Here is a 20,277-nt window from a genome sequence, read left to right as displayed (position 1 = left end):
TTTATAGTTTCATACAGCTATATCAATATGGAAAACCGGTTAAAATATGTATTCAAAATCGTACAAAAATTAAAACAACATTTGTACTAGCATGGAAGAAATATAGCCACTTCATCAGTTGATGTACACATCCAGCTTTCTAGTACATTATTGCTATTCTCAATATATCCCGACTCATTATGTAACCCTTGAATGCATGTATGATATTTCTTTTTGAATTTTTCAGACTAGAAGCCTGAACTACAAAGGCTATGGCAATGAGAGCGTCCTCGATGGAGCCAAGGGAGTGATGTCCAATTTCATCTCATCTGATCGCAGGGCATCCATGGTGTCGGTGATAGACGGACGGCTGCTCGGGTCTCGGTGCACACACAAGAGCCCGACAAGTAGTGCACGCTCCATCTGTTGTCGCCCAGCAGTGGACTCGCTGCCTATCAGCCTGCCATCTGCCGCCTCCAGGATCGCATTACCGTGGTACAAACTCCTTACCCATGACGAGAGTGGAGGCTTATCAGGGAGACACGCCGTTGGGTCCCTTCCAGAGATCATCTCTAATAGGACAATGCCGAAACTATAGATGTCTGACTGCATATTCCGCTGGCTCGTGTCGATGAACACAGGGTCTATGTACCCATAAGTGCCTTGCACGATATCTGTGGTCTGTGATCCGGTTTCGTGGTGAACAAATCTTGCCAATCCGAAGTCACCTAATTTCGCACCGTACGAAGTGTCAAGCAGCACATTGCTCGACTTGATATCACCATGTACGATACATTGTTGGTGTTGCTCGCAATCTACATGGAGGTATTGCAGTGCAGAACCTAGATCGAGGATGATCTCGTACCTGTTTGTCAAATCATGTTACCATTACATCAAAAAGAAATTAAGTTGCATCGATGGAGACAGAACTACATACCTCTTGTCCCATGGTAGCCAACTGTTGCCCCCATGTAGGTGTTGATCAAGGCTACCTTGTGGCAGGAACTCATACACAAGAAAGAGACGTGCGTGCTTGTCGTCCCGCCACCAGCATACAAACTCAATTGGGTTCCTCTTGTCGTCGTAGCACCAACCTATCAGTTCGACCAGGTTCCGGTGCCTCAGGCGACTGGCGACCCTGAGTTCGTCCTCGAACGCCTGCCTCCCCTGCCCGGATGCCGCCGTTTTGAATCTCTTTATAGCCACCGGTCTGCTTGGGCTTGTGAGTTGTCCCCTATAAACAAAGGCGGAACCTCCTTGCCCGAGCCTGGTTTCCTCAGCGAAATTGTTGGCCGCACGCGCCAGCCTATGATAATCAATATGTTCAAGCCCCCTGGCGAGAGCTCTGCATCGCTTCTTCCTCGTGCATAGTTGCCATCGATGGACGCCAACAAAGATGCACACAATTGCAATAACTCCAATAACTGGTCCAGTTACCTCTACTAGCAGTTTCCGCAGGTTCGGCGGAACCTTGGAGCTCTTCGGCGAAGGCGGCGGAATCTCAGAGCTCTTCGGCGAAGGCGGTGGAATCTCGGAGTTGTTCCGTGCAAGTGGTAGATCCAAGGTGGAATTAAATGACCAGGACATTATTTGGTGTAACTCAACGGCAGACCCAGTGGCACCCGAGAAGCCGATGGCCACCACGCTGGGCAAGAGCTGCCTCAGGTCAACACTCGTGTTGACATGGTAGGTCACGTCGCCGATTTGGAGAACGGCCGCTAGTATTTTTGTGTCGTTGCCGTAGCTGATCTGGCAAGTCATCGGGAGGCCGGATGTTAGGTTCCTGCCTGGCACGGTCGCGTTGGTGTACGCCCGTGAGACGATGGAATTGACATCGATGCCCATGTGGCTGCCACTGGTGTCGACGTCGTCGTTCTTGAACGTGTCAAACTCAACCGCCACGGCTCGGTCGTCGCCGGTCGCGACGACCGTGCCATCGGTTTTGTTGAAGAGGCCGAGGTTCCCGCCGCCGAAGTTGTTGTTATTGGAAATGCTCGTCGGAGGATAATGCCCGAGGAAGAATGTCATGCCATCGCCATTGCTTGCACTGATTACCTTGATTTGGAAGGTGAAGGATGTGGTGAAGCGGGCGAGCTCGCCGGTGACGGTGTCCCACAGCGGCATGGGCGTCGCGAGGAACGCTCGGCCTACGCTGTTCTGGATGCTTGGATCCACGCCGCTTCTTGTCAGCTGGATCATCTGAGACGGGGAGTCGTAGTATGCGTCGCCCTGGAAACTGAAGTCTTGGGCGTCGTAGTCGGGATCGGAGAAGTTGGAGCTAAAAGAAAGCGCCGTAGCACGAGGCAGATGCAGAGAAGACCATGTCGAGCAGCAGAGGAGGATGAAGATCTGTATTCGGTGGGAGAAGCTCACAGCAGCCATTTGCTTTGGAAGGAAGCTCGTGAACAAGCACACCTATATATTGACTCGTCATCTCGACGAATATTTGGCGATGCAAACCAACAGCCAGCTGCCCGGGGCATCGGACTCGGACCTCAGCGTCATGCCGTGCGCAAATCCTGTGTACATGTCGCAAAGACGACCTCTGGTAGTGTCCGTTAAGCAGAAAGATATAAGCCAAACGACAAGGCCTCACCACCTTTCTGCGCTGTCTCCTAGGTGAGAAAATAAGGTACTACGTGCTGTCTGACCAAGTCTGAAGAAGCATATGTTATTCTGACGATCAAGTATCGTCAGCATGCTAGCTACTTTTGAGATCGTCACCGGCACCAAGGGAGTGATGTCCAATGTCAGCTCCTCCGGTCGTACGGCATCCATGGTGTGGGTGATGGATGGCCGGCTGCTCGGTTCCTGGTGCACGCACAAGAGCCTGACAAGTAGCACACGCTCCATCTGTTGTCGCCCGGTACTAGACTCGCCGCCTATCAGCCTGTCGTCTGCGGCCTCAAGGATCGTGTTGTTGTAGTACAAACTTCTTACCCATGACGACAATGGAGGCGTATCATGGAGGCGCGTTGTTGGGTCCTTTCCAGAGACCATCTCTAGTAGGACAATGCCGAAGTTGTAGATGTCTGACTCCTGTTCCGTTGGCTCGTGTCCACGAACACAGGGTCAATATATCCGTAAGTGCCTTGCACGACATCAGTGATCCCTTACCCAGTTTCGTGGTGAACAAATCTTGCCAATCCGAAGTCACCTAACTTGGCATTGTGTGAAGACCCAAGAAGCACGTTGCTGGACTTGATATCACCGTGTACGATACATTGTTGGCCTTGCTCGCAATCTACATGGAGGTATTGCAACGCAGGTATAGGTCGAGGATGACCTCATACCTGTTTGTCAAAGCATATACATCCATTATGTATCAAGAAAAAACAAAGTTGCGCACAACGATGTAAATGCTCTCAAGATGCAATTATAATGTGGGACGAGACTTGCCTGCTCCCCCGTCGTGTGCCCATCCGTGCTCCCGTCTACGTGGCTTGATTTGATTGGAACAAAATAAGGCCCGGCATCACCCCTTTAAAATCAGGGGGATGAGAAAAAAAGAAAAAAAAAACAACCGTAGAATTAAGTGGAAGCACGGATGGGAGCACGGGGAGGGAGCAGGCAAGCCGGATCCTATAATGTGTACCTCTTGGACCATGCTAACCAACTATTTCCCCTGTGTAGGTGTTGATCAAGGCTACCTTGTGGCAAAAGCTCATACACAAGGAGGAGGCGTGTGTACCTCTCGTCCCGCCATCAACATATAAATTCAATCAGGTTCCTCTGGCCGTCATAGCTCGTAGCACCAGCCTATCAATTCGACAAGGTTCCGGTACCTCAACCGACTGGCAATCCCGAGTTCGTCCTCGAACGCCTTCCTCTCCTCGCCCGATTCTGCCAGCTTGAATCTCTTTATCGCCACCGGTCTACTTGGACTTGCCAGTTGGCCCCGATAAACAGAGGCTGAGCCTCTTTCCCCAAGCTTGTTTTCCTCTGCAAATTTGTTGGACGCACGCGCCAACTTATGATAACCAATATGTCCAAGGCCCTGGGCGAGAGCTCTATAATGCTTCTTTCTCATGCATAGCTGCCATCGACGGACGCCAACAAAGATGCACACAATTGTTATAACGCCAATAACTGGTCCAGTTATTACCTCTACTAGCAGGATCTTTGGTGTAGAAGGGGGCCTCTTCGGTGCAGGCCGCGGGTCCAAGGTTGAGTCAAATGACCAGGACATTATTTGGTGTAGCTCGACAGCCACACCGGTGGCACCCGAGAAGCCAATGGCCACCACACTTGGCAAGAACTGCCTCAGGTCAAGACTAGTGTTGACACGATATGTCATGTCGGCGATCTGGAGAAAAGTCGCTAGCATTTTTGTGTCGTTGCCGTAGCTGATGTGGCAAGTCATTGGGAGGCCAGACGTTAGGTTCCTACGAGGCACGGTCTCGTTGGTGTACGCCCGTGAGACGATGGAGTTGACATCAATGCCCATGTGACTGCTACTCGTGTCGAAGCCATCGTTCAAGTATGTGTCGAACTCAACCGCCACGGCTCCATCATCGCGGCCGCGACCGTGCCGGGGGTTGTGTTGAAGAGGCTGAGGTTCCCGTTGCCCATCTCGCGTTTGACATTGGGAATGCTCACCGGAGGATAATGCCCGAGGAAGAATGTCAAGCCATCGCCAGTGTTTGCATTGTTTACCTTGATTTGGAAGGTGAAGGAGGTTGTGAAGCGGGCGAGCTCGCCAGTGACATCCCACAGCGGCATGGGCGTCGCAAGGAAAGCTCGTCCCATGCTGTTCTTGATGCTTATACCATGGCCATTTCTTGTGAGTTGGATCATGTGAGACTGGTTGTCATAGTATGCGTCACCCTGGAAACTGAAGTCTTGGGCGTCATAGTCTGGATCAGAGAAGTTGGAGCTAAAAGAAAACACGGTAGCACGAGGCGGGTGCTGAGACCATATCGAGTAACAGAGGAGCATGACGATGTGTATTTGGTGGGAAAAGCTCATGGCAGCAGCCATTTGCTGCAGCGTGTTGTTTCGAAGCTCGTCAACAAGCTCACCATATACAACTTCAAATCTCGATGATGAAATGGCCCCTAGCAATGTCAACAGCCCCTGTTCAGCTTACCTCCGCTCCATAGCTCCACTCCTGGCACGGGTGGAGTCACGGTGAAAAAATGCGGAGCGGCTGTTTCGTGGCTCCACAGCTCCTGCTATTTTGTGGAGCAGATGGGATTCCGAACAGGGCCTTAATAAGCCAAATGATAACCTTTCTGCTCAATCTCCTGTATATAGGTGAGAAAAATTATGTGACATCTATCTGACCAGGTCAATTCGCCGGGTAGTCTAATATTCCACTAGCTCCTTTCCACTATTCCGCTGTTTTTGTTTGGGCTTTTGCTGCTCCTTTCGGCTATCCCGCTGTAAACCAGAGAAACGGTTTTTTTTTAATAACTGGAGAAACAGGTTCAAACTTCTACTTCAAAACTCCGAGGCCGAACCACTCACCGCCCACTTCAGTTTCATGGAAAACGACCAAGGCCCACTTTACCGCTATAGGTAAAGTTGCTGCAAGCACGGCCTTGAAACTGAAAGCACTACAAAGGCCCAACCCAACCCAACCCACATGGCAGCATAAATATCATCGATTTTGTGGAAATGCTATTTACATCCTGGCATAGCATTACGAAGGCCACATGGCCATCAGTGACAGCGCTGGAGGTTAAGGCAGAGATATTTTTTTTAATCTTGAAAGTGGTCTCTACCTTACTCGCATAAGTTAGCAGACCGAAGACAGCCTGAGTATTTAGCAAAAGAATATAGCTGAGGCAACGCCCGACGCACAGCCAAGGCCACCTCAGATAGGTCAAGAGAGCAGGGTCTCCGGTCTTCTAGCTCCGCCTCTGCTACCTCCTCTCACCGGTGGCAGCGCATCTGTAACCCAACTTGGTGTCTTGGGGCTTAACCACAGAGCCTCGCCAGTGTCCTTGTGCTTGAAGTCGGGGGCTTTAGGTGACCTCTGAATTTCAGACGAGACAGAACAATCATTAGGACCAGCCAAGGGGGGAAAGATGGATAAATCATGACGAAATGTCCCGAGACTTACCTTGTCTGCTCGGTTGTCCCACCAGCTTTGAGGACTGTCCACCAGACTCTGCCACAATTCCGCTGAAAGCAATAATATGGGAGTCATCAGCAAAGAGATGATCACGGGTTGTAAAGCACAAACTACCGAAAAGAAGAATATGTAGGTTTCGGTAGAAAGTTTGACCAAGACACATCAAGAAACATGGACATTGTAAGCCATATAACCTCCTTGATTCACATGAATTCCAAAACCCATGATTAGAGTGTCATGTCATCTTGAATACTACATGGTCGAAAGATGTTTGATTGTGCATAGGAAAAACTTAGGATTATTTCCAACAGATTGGATTGGATGAAGATTTCCTATGAAATTCAGTGCAAATAAATGCCAAGGAATATCCCTATTACTTGCAATTCTATTAATCAAACAGGCCTTGTAGGAAAAGTTTGTACAGATTAGAATCCTCCAAAAAAACTTTGGAAAACCTATGTGTGGTTAAAGAACCAAGAGATACATGAGGGTATTTACAACTTAAAGATGACAGATCACAAAAACATTATTTATAGAAGAAAAGATAGTAGATCCTCAGGCACAAATGATCCCATTGCAAAAAGAGGAAGGCAAACAGACAAAGATGATATTGAAGCAAGTAGAGATAATGGGATGTAATCCACAAGCCAGACAAAGATGGTATTTAAGCCACTTGTGCAACTACCAGGTACACAAGCTTAGATTACGAGTAGAGATAAGGAAGGTGTATTCCACAAGCCACTTGACTATTGATGGTAAAGTAAAATGAACACACAGGAAATAAAAACAAATTTATACCTACCTTCCTTTTTCTGTTTCTCAGGAGAGGCAGCTTGGCTTGTCTTGAATTTACTCCAACCTGTATTCGTACCTGTTGTTTATACTGAATATTAGTATCAAAAATTAACACGAAAAGGGAGAATATTATGTTTAAAGTTTTACCTTTCCCAATGCTAGAATTAAAAGGCTTATATGTTTTAGCTGCATTGTAGCCACTATTAAAGGTCAAACCATCCAACTTCTCTAGCACATAATGTGGTGCTGAGTCAAGCCAGAGTGCCTCATCTGCTGTCTTGTTCTTAAAATCAGGATACTTTGGATTTTTCTGCCCAATTCGAATAAAAACGGCTGCAAGTGTTAGTGGCTCACAAGCTTTGCTTCTTACTTTCAAGGCAGTAAACACATATGTATAAACAACATGCTCACAGATCCATTCGCCTTCTCAGCTCGGTTATCAGTCCAATTAAGTGGATTGGCAAGAACATCATTCCAGAGCGTTCTGTACTTGTCCTGTTTGGCTTTATAATCTGAGAATAAAACATAACACCATCAAGAAAAAATACAAGGATATTTTCATACATAACTGGGATTGGACTACTGAATAAAAAAAAGGGTTTACTGTAGTTAAGTAAGCACTAAACCTCCCGTGTTGTCCATTGAAAGCAGCATATATGACTGCCCAAAAAGGCACATTTTAATAGTTCATTCTGGTATATCAGCTTTTAATACTTTTGCATAGAAATATCTTACTGCAGTACTTTGACACCAAGGTATAGGCGTATAGATAAAGAGGTTTCCAGTTTAATTGAACTTATTAATTCGGTAGACAGCATGTATTAAGTGAAGTTGTAACTTAATGCAGAAAAATTGTAAGGTTTCATCATCAGGAAAACATCCGAACTATCAGACAGTTACGAAATGATGGACATGCCAATAAAGCTGTCAGAAAGGTGTCCTTGTTAGATAGTGTTTGTCCATTGCTGATAGGCATGGAACTCCATGAAAGATTACTATTTTACTGCAACTAAACTATATCTTAAATTAAAAAAGATAAGCTAAGGACAAAAACATTGGGTGCAACTTTCTTTTCTTTTCTAATGGAATGTAAATTTCTCACAGGCATAGCACAAACAATGTAATATTATCGCCTATAAGACTGGGGCTTGGTTGGATACAGCTGAGCAGCAAACCAGCACCTGAAAATGTGCGTGCTGGATATTTAGAGACAGGTTTGGTTTGTTCAACTTTCTTTTCAGCCTCAGCAATCTCCATAAACCCTTCCTCTTCATCCACCATGAGATCCGTTTCCACAGCTTTACTATCAACAAATGACAGCAAATGTGCTACAACCTGGAATATAAATAGCAAATTCAGTTAGTTAGTTTCAGAAACTAAACTATAATGTGATGCAAGAGAAACAAGCAGCCAATTTTCTTTAGGAAAGAAGAACCAAATTTTGAATCAAAAGTAAGAAAGTTTCACTAGTACAGCAGAATGAGCAGCACTTTTTTTACTTCGTTCGATTAGCAGAAATCTTCAAAAGTCACAAGGAACAGAATATCAGATCAACAAAGGCCTGCTAAGTCATGTCATGAAGTAAACATAAGCATCAGTTCACCAAATGCCGAATCTTACATAGCTCAGATTGCATATTCAGTCGGGTGCGTTTGATAGCATCATGTGATTCATTCTCACAAGTGATTGTAGTACAATTACCCAGGATTTTGTCATTTTATCAGCAATAAATAAGGTATGTAAAAGGTAGGGGGCTGCTGGGCTCCACACACACTCGGTATGCAGGATAATAAGATTACCCTTTCTTTATGCTTAACCTTCTACATATAACAGGGGAAAGCAGAACACAGCAGTAAAGTAAATAGAATAGATGTATACCTGAATATTTGCTTGGCCATCAGTATGTTTGAATGGCGGAACATCTCCAGTTAATTGCCCAGACACATAGACAAGGTCCTTTTCTTGCAAGTGAGAAGCAGCTATTTGTGCCAAGTCGTCTTGAAATATTACAGGGATCCTGCAGGTAAAAAAGTGGCAAACTCCACAATGAGAAAATGGAGCGATGCACTCGAAATACGGATGGATACTCAGGCACATAAGTTCTCTAGGACACGACAACATAAAACCAGACAAAACAAAATTGTCTATCAAAGACTTTAATTACTGGAACTATAAAACGCTACTAATGTAGTGATCCCTAGCAATTTTGGAACATGTAGTGATCCCTACCAATTTTGGATTCAATTTAGTGGTCAGAGTTTACAGTGTCAAATCACAAATCCTTCCACTAGACACTTAATTTGATCCGATAGCAGGGCTAACTTCAACTTGAAACAGAACAGAGATATCTGAAACAGAGCAGGGATATCTCACTTAAGTCATGTGTTCCTTTCGTATCTATATAAGCCTGCCCATACTGGTTCTAACGTCGTTTCTCCGTTCTACCCGTAATTCATTTCATTTCATTTGAGCGCAATTAAACATGGCAGTGCTAATCCACCCTCTTGGAACCCAAACACTAGCAAGCGATCAGCGAGTACAGTACAGAGGAGGAGCGGAAATCGGTGATCGCACGCACCAGAACTTGGGGAAGTCGGTGCGGCGGTCCTGCACGAGCACGGAGACGGCGGAGAAGCGGCCGTCGGGGAGGCGCTGGAGCTGCACGGGCGCGCCGACGGTGCCGACGAGGCGGACGGCGTTGGCGACACTTGGCTGGAAGGGGATGGTGGGCGGGCGGGGCAGCTCGCTGGGGACCTTCTCCCTCTGCCACGCCGCGGGGTCGGCCGGCGGGGGCGCGTCCCCGTCGTCTCCGGCCGCGTCCTCCGCGGGGCTCTCGCTGGGCGGCGGCGGGCGCGGCTTGGCTCGGCTGGGGTAGGCGCGCTTGGAGGTGGAGAAGGCCGCGGCGGCGGAGGAGGAGGCGGTGGCGGTGGAGGGGAGGAGGAGGCGGTGGTTGAGGAGGCGGGCGAGGTGGCGCATGGTGGCGCGTCGGCGGTTAAACCCTAACCCCTAGAATGAGATGGGGAGGGGGTTTGGAGTTGGACCGGAGGCGGAGGAAGCAAGGGGAAGGTCAAACCTCCGAGGTTGGACTGGAGTCTTGCGGAGGGGGCGTCGCTTGTAGAAGTGGGCCGGTGGGTGGAGTGAAGTGGACCGGACCCGTCGGGCCGGCCGGTGTGGTCCAGAGGTTCGTAGGGCCGGCTCATTCTCGCTTGTACAGGGGAAGGAAACTCAATCGGATGGAGGTAGTGATAACCGTCAGATCTTGCAACAAATTCAGTGTTGCGCTCGACTCTCTCCAACGGCAGCCTTGTTCAATCTTTCCTTCTTTTTTCGATCTCTGCAACGCAATTCAAACCGTTTTCTTTTCCATCAGAGGTCGCGTTGCAGAACCCTTTTGAAACAAAGGCCGTGTTGCGGAAACTATTGCAACGGAGGCTCTGTTGGTAAGTTTTTCTTTTCTGCAATAGAGCCACCTACATGTGGTGCGAAGGAGATGGTGTAGGTAGCTGCAGGAGGTTGAGGTGGTGGCGGCGGCCATGCTTTCTTTTCTGCGATAGAGCCACGTGGTGCGAAGGAGATGGTGTCGGCAGCTGCTGGAGGTTGAGGTGGTGGCGGCGGCCATGCCACGGGCAAGGTTGACATTGGCGTCAGATGGCAGCAACCAGCTGTGTATCTCATGTTTCGGTCGCATCACTGGTTTGCCAGAGTTACAACCATTGTGCTAGAAGAGAAGGGGCAGGAGGTAACTGGAAACGACGCCACGAATTGCAATAGGAGGTCATGGGGAGTTGGGGAAGAAGGGCCAGAATAAATTGGAAAAGATATAGCATGTTGTTTGTTGTCTCTGCTGCTGAAGATATGGATGAGAAGGATGGAGCGGTGTGGGGTGTCCACAAGGGACACACGTCAAATGCTAGAGGCGGCAAACGCCCCGCGCTGGATCGACCGGGTGATCAAAATGACTTGGCAATTTGCAAAATTTTGTGTTTACTAAAAATATTTCATATAGAACATGGCTATTTGATGAAGACTGGTTCCATGGCAAATTCATTGTATTCACCATGGCATTTTTATTGTATGGCCTGGTCTTGTTTTGATGTGAGGTGTCTTTTTGGGTTGATGTTGTGTTTTTCAGCCTGGTGGTAGTTTGATGCTATATTTCGCATTAAGCAAGACAGAAGGATCCATCGCGTCAAACGCTACAATAAAGGCCCCGGCCCAAATAGCAGGCACTTCAAAGAAATAGGAAGAGAAAAAGGCTCAGCCCAATAGCGGGAACTTCAAAGAAATAGGAAGAGACAAGTATATAGCATGGCAATTTGATGAAGAATGGTTCCACAAGTATATAGCATGCCAAACGGAGCTTGCGCAAGGAGGCGGAGCGCCAGCGCCACGATGAGCAACTCGAAGACCTCATGCTCAAGCAGGCGATCGCGGCGAACCTTGTCGCTACAAGGACGACGAGTGGTGGCGCATCCGCAAGGAGCACCGATCTCGTCAACTCCGACGAGGAGGACTGAGCTCCTCCACCGCGTCGTCCTCGGCTGCGAGCTCGCCGCCATGAGATCCCCCCCCCCCCCTCTAGTAGTAGTAGTAGAATGTAGTATGTAGATCATGTAGTATGTGATGAACTAGTGTGGTTGCAATTTCTCCCGCGAAAGTTCTTTTTTTAAATAATGCAATTTCATATACGGGGTCTGCTCTGCCGCGTATGATTTCGATCCGCAAAATATATCTTCGTCGAACTATAAATGCCTGGTCAGCATTATACGAGGTCTGTTAGAGATGCGCTTACAAAGTAGGCGTGTGATAGCAGCTGAATGCATGGTGCCACTAAAGTCTGTTGTCGTACAAAGAAACAATGACTAGTAGTAATTGTGCCAGCCTATGGTTTTTTTGTCAGCTCGTTTTTAAAACATATAAATTAAAAACAATAACACGATGCATGAACGAGGCAGCGTAAAAAAGCGTAGGTGAATAGTGAAGTTGATTAATACATAGTTAGACAGTAGTAAATGCAACTTTTAATAGACTGGCAAGGTAGGTTCAAATGGTGCATTCGATTTTTTTAATTCATTGTAAATTGAAATTCACAAAAAGTTTCCTTCACTTCAATGGACACCGGCCTGCTAGTAAAGCTACCTATGTAGAGGAGAGGTGTTTTCGGGGTTGTAACTCTTTGCTCAAGAGGTTGAGCTCATATGCTTGAGAAGATCAGATCCAGTACAAACATTCCAACAACGGGCAAGAAGGTTAGCCGGAATAATTTAATCCAAACTATTTGGCAGTTGTTAATGTTTGGTTCGACTGTTTAGTTTGCTTTCGCTTTTATGCATTGATTTGGTTTTTTTTTTGTTCTGATAGCACAACAATGGCGAGTTGTTATACTCTAGTACTTCCATCCTGATTTATTGGTCTTCTTTGTAATTTGTGTCAAGATTTGACCAAATATTTGACTAACAAAATGTTAATGCATGTTAACAAAAATTATATCGTTTGATTCGTATTTGAATATAGTTTCTGATGATATAATTTTTAGTGACATGCATGAGCATTTTGTTAGTTAAATTTATTGTCAAAATTTGTCACAAAATACAATGAGGACCAATAAACCAGGACGGTGGCAGTAGCAAACATCTCGGGGGTGGATTTAGGAGATTGTCGGTGTCAAAACCGGCGGATCTCGAGTAGGGGGTCCCGAACTGTGCGTCTAAGGCGGATGGTAACAGGAGGCAGCGGACACGATGTTTTACCCAGGTTCGGGCCCTCTCGATGGAGGTAATACCCTACGTCCTAGTTGATTGTTCTTGATGATATGAGTATTACAAGAGTTGATCTACCACGAGATCAGAGAGGCTAAACCCTAGAAGCTAGCCTATGGTATGATTGTATGTTGTCCTACGGACTAAAACCCTCCGGTTTATATAGACATCGGAGGGGGGCTAGGGTTTACACAAGGTCGCTTACAAAGGGGGAGATATCCATATTCGTATTGCCTAGCTTGCCTTCCACGCCAAGTAGAGTCCCATCCGGACACGGGACGAAGTCTTCAATCTTGTATCTTCATAGTCCAACAGTCCGGCCAAAGGATATAGTCCGGCTGTCCGGAGACCCCCTAATCCAGGACTCCTCGGTAGCCCCTGAACCAGACTTCAATGACGATGAGTCCGACGCGCAGTGTTGTCTTCGGCATTGCAAGGCGGGTTCCTCCTCCCAATACACCACGGAAGAGTTTGAATACAAGGATAGTGTCCGACCCTGCAAAATAAGTTCCACATACCACCGTAGGGAGAATAATATTTCCACAAATCTAATATGCTGACGCGTTTTGGCAGCATGACATCACGCCACGGCCCGATAATTATTAGAACTGTTTTTTCTTTAACCAGCCCCGCACATAACGTGAGGCGGTTTCTTGACACGTCTTGTCAAAGCAGAGATCGTGTTCCCCTTATCACGGGATTCTCATCAATACAAACGTGGGTAACCCAACCGTGCCTGTTGGTATGACTCCTAGATCTCAGGTAAGTCTCGAACGGCCACGAGGAGGACGCCTGATATTCATCCCCTTTATAAAGGGACAAGGCTTTTTCTTTTTCCCTCATGTGCTCAATCGAATCCTTCCCCCGCCTCGAGTTCTAACACCCAAAGCTCAGGTCAGGTGCTTCAAACCTTCAATCATGTCCGGATCCAGCCTTCAAGGCCGGTGGGTGCCTTCCTCCGTCACGGAGGAGGACATCAAAAAGTTGAGGGAGGCCAGATATCTGACCGCCGAAATTTCGCATAGGCTGCCCGCCCGAGGGCAGGTCGTCCCTACTCCCGTACCCAATGAGAGCGTTGTATTCGTCTCCCACTTCCTCCGAGGACTAGGCCTCGCTCTGGATCTCTTTGTTAGGGGTCTTATGTTCTATTACGGGATGGATTTTCACGATCTGGGCCCAGATTCCCTTCTTCACATCTCATCATTTATTGTCGTGTGTGAGGCCTTCCTCCGCATTACCCCTCACTTCGGCCTGTGGCTCAAGACCTTCGATGTGAAGCTGAAGATGGTCGAGGGGCAGTACACAGCGTGCGGAGGTGCTTTAATAAGAAAAATTGGTGACGCTCCATGGCCAAAGGGTTCCTTTCTAGAGGTGTCCGGATTGTGGCAGCGGGAGTGGTTCTACATCACAGCTTCCCGAAGTGCCAAATGGGTAGCTGCCCCCGCCTTTCGCTCGGGCCCCCACCACAACTGATGTCATGGATCAGCAGGGGGCTGAGCTGGGGTCCAGCCAAGGACGTGCCCATACTGCAGAGCCGTATCCGAGATCTCTTCGAGGGAGATTTCAGTCTGGTTATGGTAATGCAAGTTATGCTGGTTCGTCGAGTCCAGCCTTGCAAACGCCGACCCCTCCGTATGTGGGAATTCAACCCGGAAGGACCGCGTGCTATTCAACATTTCCTCGGCATGACGCACGAGGAGATGTACAAATCGTTCTTCGGACCCCAAATAGAGTGTCCGTACACCACCAAGGACGTGGCCTAAGCTGCAACCGCCCCGCTGCCCAAGTAAGTAATCCCATGGCCGAACACACTGTCCTTTTATCTATCATGACATCATTCTGAAGAAATCGCTCTTTGACCAGGACTGGATAACAAAGGCGAAGCTGATCCGGTGTTCGGCTCCCCTTCCTGAGGGTTGGACAATCCGGTGCTGGAAAAGATGCTCGAGCCAGCGCCTTGTCTAGTGCCCTCAAAGGAAGACGAAGGGGGGAATAAAGAGGGCGAAAGTGGGCCTCCATCGCTATCTATTCCAATAGAGGGAATGAGCGCCTCTGCGAGGGAGGATAACCAAGGGGAAGAATCTAACATTCTCTCTCCCCGGGGAAGGAAGAGGACTACCTCTGAAGATCCAGAAGCTAAGGTTTCCAAACGGGAGAAGAAGTCTCCGCCAGAGGGTCCTGCCTCGGAGGGTATTCTGGCCGCACAATGTTCGCGCGGGGATCAACCCTCTACCGAGCTGTAAGTAATCAAAAAGTACTTAATAGTGAAGATATCCTATCTTACTTCCAAAGACAATAATTGATGCTTATAAATTGTAGTCCGGATCGCAGCCCTTCTCGACAGAGTTCATCTTCGGGGGATCTTCTTCCGAAGATGATGGAGAGCGGAACGCCTTCCCTGGATTCCCCAACTCAAGAAGCGGGCGACCTTGAAGTGTCATCGCAGAGGGTATCTCCAGATCCACTAGGGCCAGAGAATAACCCTTTGACTGCCCGGCATCCCCAGTATCCGGCTCCTGAGGGGAGCGACAGCAAGGGTTCGTACAGTGTGCGGTCGGACGCGCTGAAGGATCTTCTGGGGCAAGTTGTCATCTCGGAAGCACATCGTACGCTAATGGGTACGGTAATTGAAAGGATTCATCCGCCGAAAGCGGTTTGCACGAAGCTTTTATGAGTCTGTTGAAAGGCTTTGAGGTACGTGAAATAATGTATGCCTTTAACAGTACCGCATACGTTAGGTATGCCCATGCATATAGTAGCCCCTGAGACTCTGGTTGTCGTCGAGAACGGCGGCAAACAGAGGATCATAGTCCCAGGTAATAACCAGACTACCTTTATGTGCAGGTGGTTGAAGCTCCGGTGGCTAGCCGGACTGATGGGTTTGCCGAACTAAAGCGGTAGTTGGATGCGGCAGATGCCGACATCGTGCTTGTCAACAAGCAGCTTGACGAGGCACAGGGTGAGTGATTTTTCTGGTGATCGTCACATAGTAAGAGCAACATGATGCCAGTATTTTTAATATGTTGTAACTGCAGATGGAGCTGCCACCGTGGAGACCCTTCGGGCGGAACTTGCCGAGCCAAGGAGCAAGCGAGGAGTAGCAATGTGGCCGCTTTAAAGGCGGTCAAAGAGTTAAGGGCCGAACAAGCCGCGCATTGCGAGAGCAAGGAAAAAATAGCCAAGATGGCTGTAGAATTAAAAGATGCTACTGACCGTTACCGGCTTCTTGAAGAAGAAGACCGGGCGAAAGCGACGGACCTGGAGAAGGCCCGGGTGGCTACCAAGAAAGCCCGCTCCAAAATTAGAGCGACGAAGGAGGAGCTGAATCAAGCTGCAGATATCGTGTCTGGGAAGCCCTTCTTGTTGTGGACTAAGTTCGGAGATCCGAAGTATGCTCCTCTGGACCGGCTATGGAGTTCTGCGGATGAGTACATGGATTTGGCTGCAAGTGCTGCTGATGCAGCCGAGTACTTCAAGAATCAGAAAGGTCCCGAAGTGGAGAAGCTGTTCTGGTCACAGTTTCACGCTTCAGTCCGTCCGTTGTTGTTGAATGAGCGATTGTCCGGTTGGGCCGAGCTCCATAGGTTGTCCGGACTTGCCATGAGGTCCGTTGTGAATCACCTGTGGCCGGGAGGGCCAAGGCCGAGTAGCTACTTTAGCTTAGTGCAACAATTCCTTGAAGCTATGCCACGCATCGATGCTGTAAAGAGATCAGCATGCATAGAAGGTGCGTGGATGGCCCTAGCCCGTGTCAAAACATACTGGGCGGAGATGGAGGCCACCACTGTTGTGGCACAGGGTCCGACCATAGGCCGAGTAGCTGCCGAGCACTACTTTGAAGAAGTCCTTGAAGGCGCTCGCTCGATAGAGGCTCAGTGCTCGAAGAATATTATTTTCCAGTGACATGTAGTCCCCTTGTACAAACAATGTTTTTTTGAATTAATCAAGGTTGTATTTATACTTTTGTCCGAAAGTACTATGATGCCTCATGTGTAGCCTTTATATATATATATATATATGTATATAACCTGAAAGTTTGCAGTCGTCGGCTTCCGCCCCCACACATATAATGCGGGGGTGTTCGCATAAAATGCATATCCACACTTGATCCAACGTCTTGGTCCGTTAAGGAGGTGATAGCGTAGCGAACAAGGCAATCGGACTATATTGTTTTAACACTTTCACTTAGCCATAGGAGTTTGACAGTGGGGCTACTATATAGCCCCTAGTACTTCTGTGCTCGTCCGAATACGGTGCGCGTACGTACATGACCGGGAAACGGCCCTTCGTTAATGCGGAGGAATCCCGAAGATTCCGATTAGTCATCGAGTGGATCGGGTGGTTGACCAGTCTCTCGCTATATCATGACAGTCAGTTTTCGGCTTTCTCTACTGATGTGCTCATCCGGACGAATCAAAGCACAATCGCAGTAGTTCTCCCAGTGCTACCTTAGCCGATATAACGGAACGTAAGGTACCAAAACGTGGGAGCCGGGCAAACCCAACATTTGACCAAAGACATGATTCGGAGCTGATGCATATAGGGCCAAACTCGCGACGCCAAACACTCCCTAAGGTGTTTGGTCTTTATAACATATACCGGGCTAAACAATGCCCTTTATAAGAAACCCCATGTGTCCAGGTACGTGCAAAATCCTAGTGTGGCCACATGCCAATAACGCCGGCATCCTTCTCGGTTGTGTGGAGTATCCGGAGGATGTGAGCAACAAGAGACAGTAAAAAAGGTTTACGCAGGGCCTTAATCTAAAAAGAAACCTTTTGGCGGGTCCCTGCTGCACGTCTGCGCCTGTATCTCCGTTGTGCCGTGTCCTGGACGGGTGTAGCACGATTGTAACCTGCAAAAAGGAAAGAACTTAGATGAAGGTTGCCGTGCCGAAAAGAAGAATGAGTTATCAGAATTCCAGAGAAGCCTAGTTGAGCCGAGCTGGCCCTGATTACACGCGGGAAGCCCCTGGTATCGCTTTATGAGGGTTTGAAAACCAATCTTATACATGTATGATGGAACGCCGGACTCGTCTAACCGTGTCCGTGGTCTTGACGACCTGCCATTTTTTTGGTTGGTGAGGCCGTCTAGTGTGCGGCTGTTAGAGCCGCCGCGTCCTCTTCCGTACGTGAAGAACAGTTGGTATTTCTGCTAACTGTAATGATGCCTCGTGGACCGGGCATCTTGAGCTTGAGAAAAGCATAATGCGGTATTGCTTAAAACGAGCGAAAGCCGCCCTTCCGAGTAATGATTGAAAATTACTTCGGAATGGAGCAATGTGAAAAGTTAATGTTTCACTTCGGAAGTTATCAGGAGAACCGAATGCCGCCACCAGTAGTAGAGAGCCCGTACAGTGGGCCTCTTGGCCTGGTATTACTCCCTTGAAGGTAGTATTATTGTGGCTTATTTGTGTCGGGTCTATCCCCATTTTGCGGACCGTGTCTTGATATATCAGATTGAGATCACTGCCGCCGTCCATGAGGACCCTTGTGAAATGGTACCCATTTATTATTGGGTCTAACACCAAGGCCGTCAGTCCTTCGCGCCGGATATGTGTATTGTGATCCCTACAATCAAAAGTGATCGGGCAGGCCAACCAGGGGTTGGACCTAGGGGTGACGGGCTCGATGGCGCGTGTGCATCGGAGTGCGTGATTGCTTCTCCTCCTTGTCACCTTGATCACGTTTACTGTTTTAACCTCCGGTGGGAATTTTTTCTGTCCTCCGGCGCTTTGCTGGAGAGGTTCATCCTCGTCTTCGCTTGGTGTCTCCTCCCCTTTGTGTTCGACGTTTAGCTTACCGGCCTGCTTGAAGACCCAACATTCTCTGTGGGTATGATTTGCAGGTTTGTCTGGGGTGTGATGTCTACTACACAACCTTCTTCTTGTAGACGTTGTTGGGCCTCCAAGTGCAGAGGTTTGTAGGACAGTAGCAAATTTCCCTCAAGTGGATGACCTAAAGTTTATCAATCCGTGGAAGGCGTAGGATGAAGATGGTCTCTCTCAAGCAACCCGGCAACCAAATAACAAAGAGTCTCTTGTGTCCCCAACACACCCAATACAATGGTAAATTGTATAGGTGCGCTAGTTCGGCGAAGAGATGGTGATACAAGTGGTATATGGATAGTAGATAAAGGTATTTGTAATCTGAAATAATAAAAACAGTAAGGTAGCAAGTGATAAAAGTGAGAGTAAACGGTATTGCAATGATAGGAAACAAGGCCTAGGGTTCATACTTTCGCTAGTGTAAGTTCCCTCAACAATACTAACATAATTGGATCACATAACTATCCCTCAACATACAACAAAGAGTCACTCCAAAGTCACTAATAGCGGAGAACCAACGAAGAGATTATGGTAGGGTACGAAACCACCTCAAAGTTATTCTTTCCAATCAATCCGTTGGGTTATTCCTATAAGTGTCACAAACAGCCCTAGAGTTCGTACTAGAATAACACCTTAAGAGACAAATCACCAAAACCCTAATGTCACCTAGATACTCCAATGTCACCTCAAGTATCCGTGGGTATGATTATACGATATGCATCACACAATCTCAGATTTATCTATTCAACCAACACAAAGGACCTCAAAGAGTGCCCCAAAGTTCTGCCGGAGAATCATGACGAAAACGTGTGCCAACCCCTATGCATAGGTTCATGGGCGGAACCCGCAAGTTGATCACCAAAACATACATCAAGTGAATCACGTGGTATCCCATTGTCACCACAGATACGCACGGCAAGACATACATCAAGTGTTCTCAAATCTTTAAAGACTCAATCTGATAAGATAACTTCAAAGGGGAAACTCAATTCATTACAAGAGAGTAGAGGGGGGAAGAAACATCATAGGATCCAACTATAATAGCAAAGCTCGCGATACATCAAGATCGTATCACCTCAAGAACACGAGAGAGAGAGAGAGAGAGAGATAGAGAGAGAGAGAGATCAAACACATAGCTACTGGTACATACCCTCAGCCCCGAGGGAGAACTACTCCCTCCTCGTCATGGAGAGCACCGGGATGATGAAGATGGAAACCGGAGAAGGATTGCCCCCTCCGGCAGCGTGCCGGAACGGGTCTAGATTGGTTTTCGGTGGCTACGGAGGCTTCTGGCGGCGGAACTCCCGATCTATCATCTGTTCTGGAAGTTTTAGGATACGTAGGTATATATGGGTGAAAGAGATACATCGGGAGACCGAAGGGGGGGGCACGAGGCAGGGGGCGTGCCCCAGGGGGGTGGGCGCACCCCCCACCCTCGTGGGCACCTCCCTTCTTTCCTGACGTGCACTCCAAGCTTTTCCGGTAGCTTTCCTTTCAAAAATAACTTCTCCAGTTGATTTCGTTCCGTTTCGACTCCGTTTGATATTCTTTTTCTTCGAAACACTGAAATAGGCAAAAAACAGCAAATCTGGGCTGGGCCTCCGGTTAATAGGTTAGTCCCAAAAATAATAAAAAAGTGGATAATAAAGCCCAATATTGCCCAAAACAGTAGATAATATAGCATGGAGCAATCAAAAATTATAGATACGTTGGAGACGTATCAGGGTGCCGTGAATCTGACAGAGCTTGTCAAGAATTTTGTTTAGGCCAGATTGTCCATCTCTGCTGCCTTTGAAAGCCTTTTTCCGCTGACCTAGTCGGGAGCCCCTGAATCCGGC

At 48.0% G+C, this 20,277-nt stretch overlaps 2 protein-coding genes and 1 pseudogene across 2 annotated transcripts; all 3 read right to left on the bottom strand.

The window, feature by feature from the left end:
• Positions 1-234: 234 nt before the first annotated feature.
• LOC125547240 (L-type lectin-domain containing receptor kinase IX.1-like) lies at positions 235-2,361 on the bottom strand. Its single transcript, XM_048711196.2, has 2 exons — positions 917-2,361; positions 235-844 (listed from the first exon to the last, which is right to left on the bottom strand). The coding sequence occupies exons 1-2, from the start codon at positions 2,359-2,361 to the stop codon at positions 250-252; spliced, it is 2,040 nt and encodes a 679-aa protein (XP_048567153.2). The 3' UTR covers positions 235-249.
• A 210-nt stretch (positions 2,362-2,571) lies between these two features.
• On the bottom strand, positions 2,572-5,440 carry LOC125547239 (L-type lectin-domain containing receptor kinase IX.1-like; annotated as a pseudogene).
• Positions 5,441-5,662: 222 nt separating this feature from the next.
• LOC125546049 (protein OSB2, chloroplastic-like) lies at positions 5,663-9,925 on the bottom strand. The gene is made up of 8 exons (XM_048710170.2): positions 9,432-9,925; positions 8,732-8,870; positions 8,035-8,188; positions 7,265-7,365; positions 7,001-7,163; positions 6,861-6,929; positions 6,047-6,108; positions 5,663-5,959 (listed from the first exon to the last, which is right to left on the bottom strand). The coding sequence occupies exons 1-8, from the start codon at positions 9,827-9,829 to the stop codon at positions 5,807-5,809; spliced, it is 1,239 nt and encodes a 412-aa protein (XP_048566127.2). The 5' UTR covers positions 9,830-9,925; the 3' UTR covers positions 5,663-5,806.
• Positions 9,926-20,277: the final 10,352 nt, after the last annotated feature.

Source organism: Triticum urartu, chromosome 3A, assembly GCF_056163025.1.
Source record: "Triticum urartu cultivar PI428250 chromosome 3A, HENAU_Tu73, whole genome shotgun sequence".
Lineage (NCBI taxonomy): Eukaryota > Viridiplantae > Streptophyta > Magnoliopsida > Poales > Poaceae > Triticum > Triticum urartu.
The sequence above is the reverse complement of the archived record's forward strand: the minus strand, read 5'-3'. Positions and strand labels throughout refer to the sequence as shown.

What these genes read in the sequence shown, in the direction of transcription:
- LOC125547240 (XM_048711196.2), bottom strand. Translation starts at nt 2,361, where the DNA reads ATGGCTGCTGTGAGCTTCTCCCACCGAATACAGATCTTCATCCTCCTC. An exon ending in TGGCTACCATGGGACAAGAG is followed by an intron (nt 845 to 916) that starts GTATGTAGTTCT and finishes TTTGACAAACAG; the next exon opens with GTACGAGATCATCCTCGATC.
- LOC125546049 (XM_048710170.2), bottom strand. Translation starts at nt 9,829, where the DNA reads ATGCGCCACCTCGCCCGCCTCCTCAACCACCGCCTCCTCCTCCCCTCC. An exon ending in CTGAGAAGGCGAATGGATCT is followed by an intron (nt 7,164 to 7,264) that starts GTGAGCATGTTG and finishes CGAATTGGGCAG; the next exon opens with AAAAATCCAAAGTATCCTGA. An exon ending in GGGACAACCGAGCAGACAAG is followed by an intron (nt 5,960 to 6,046) that starts GTAAGTCTCGGG and finishes TCTGAAATTCAG; the next exon opens with AGGTCACCTAAAGCCCCCGA.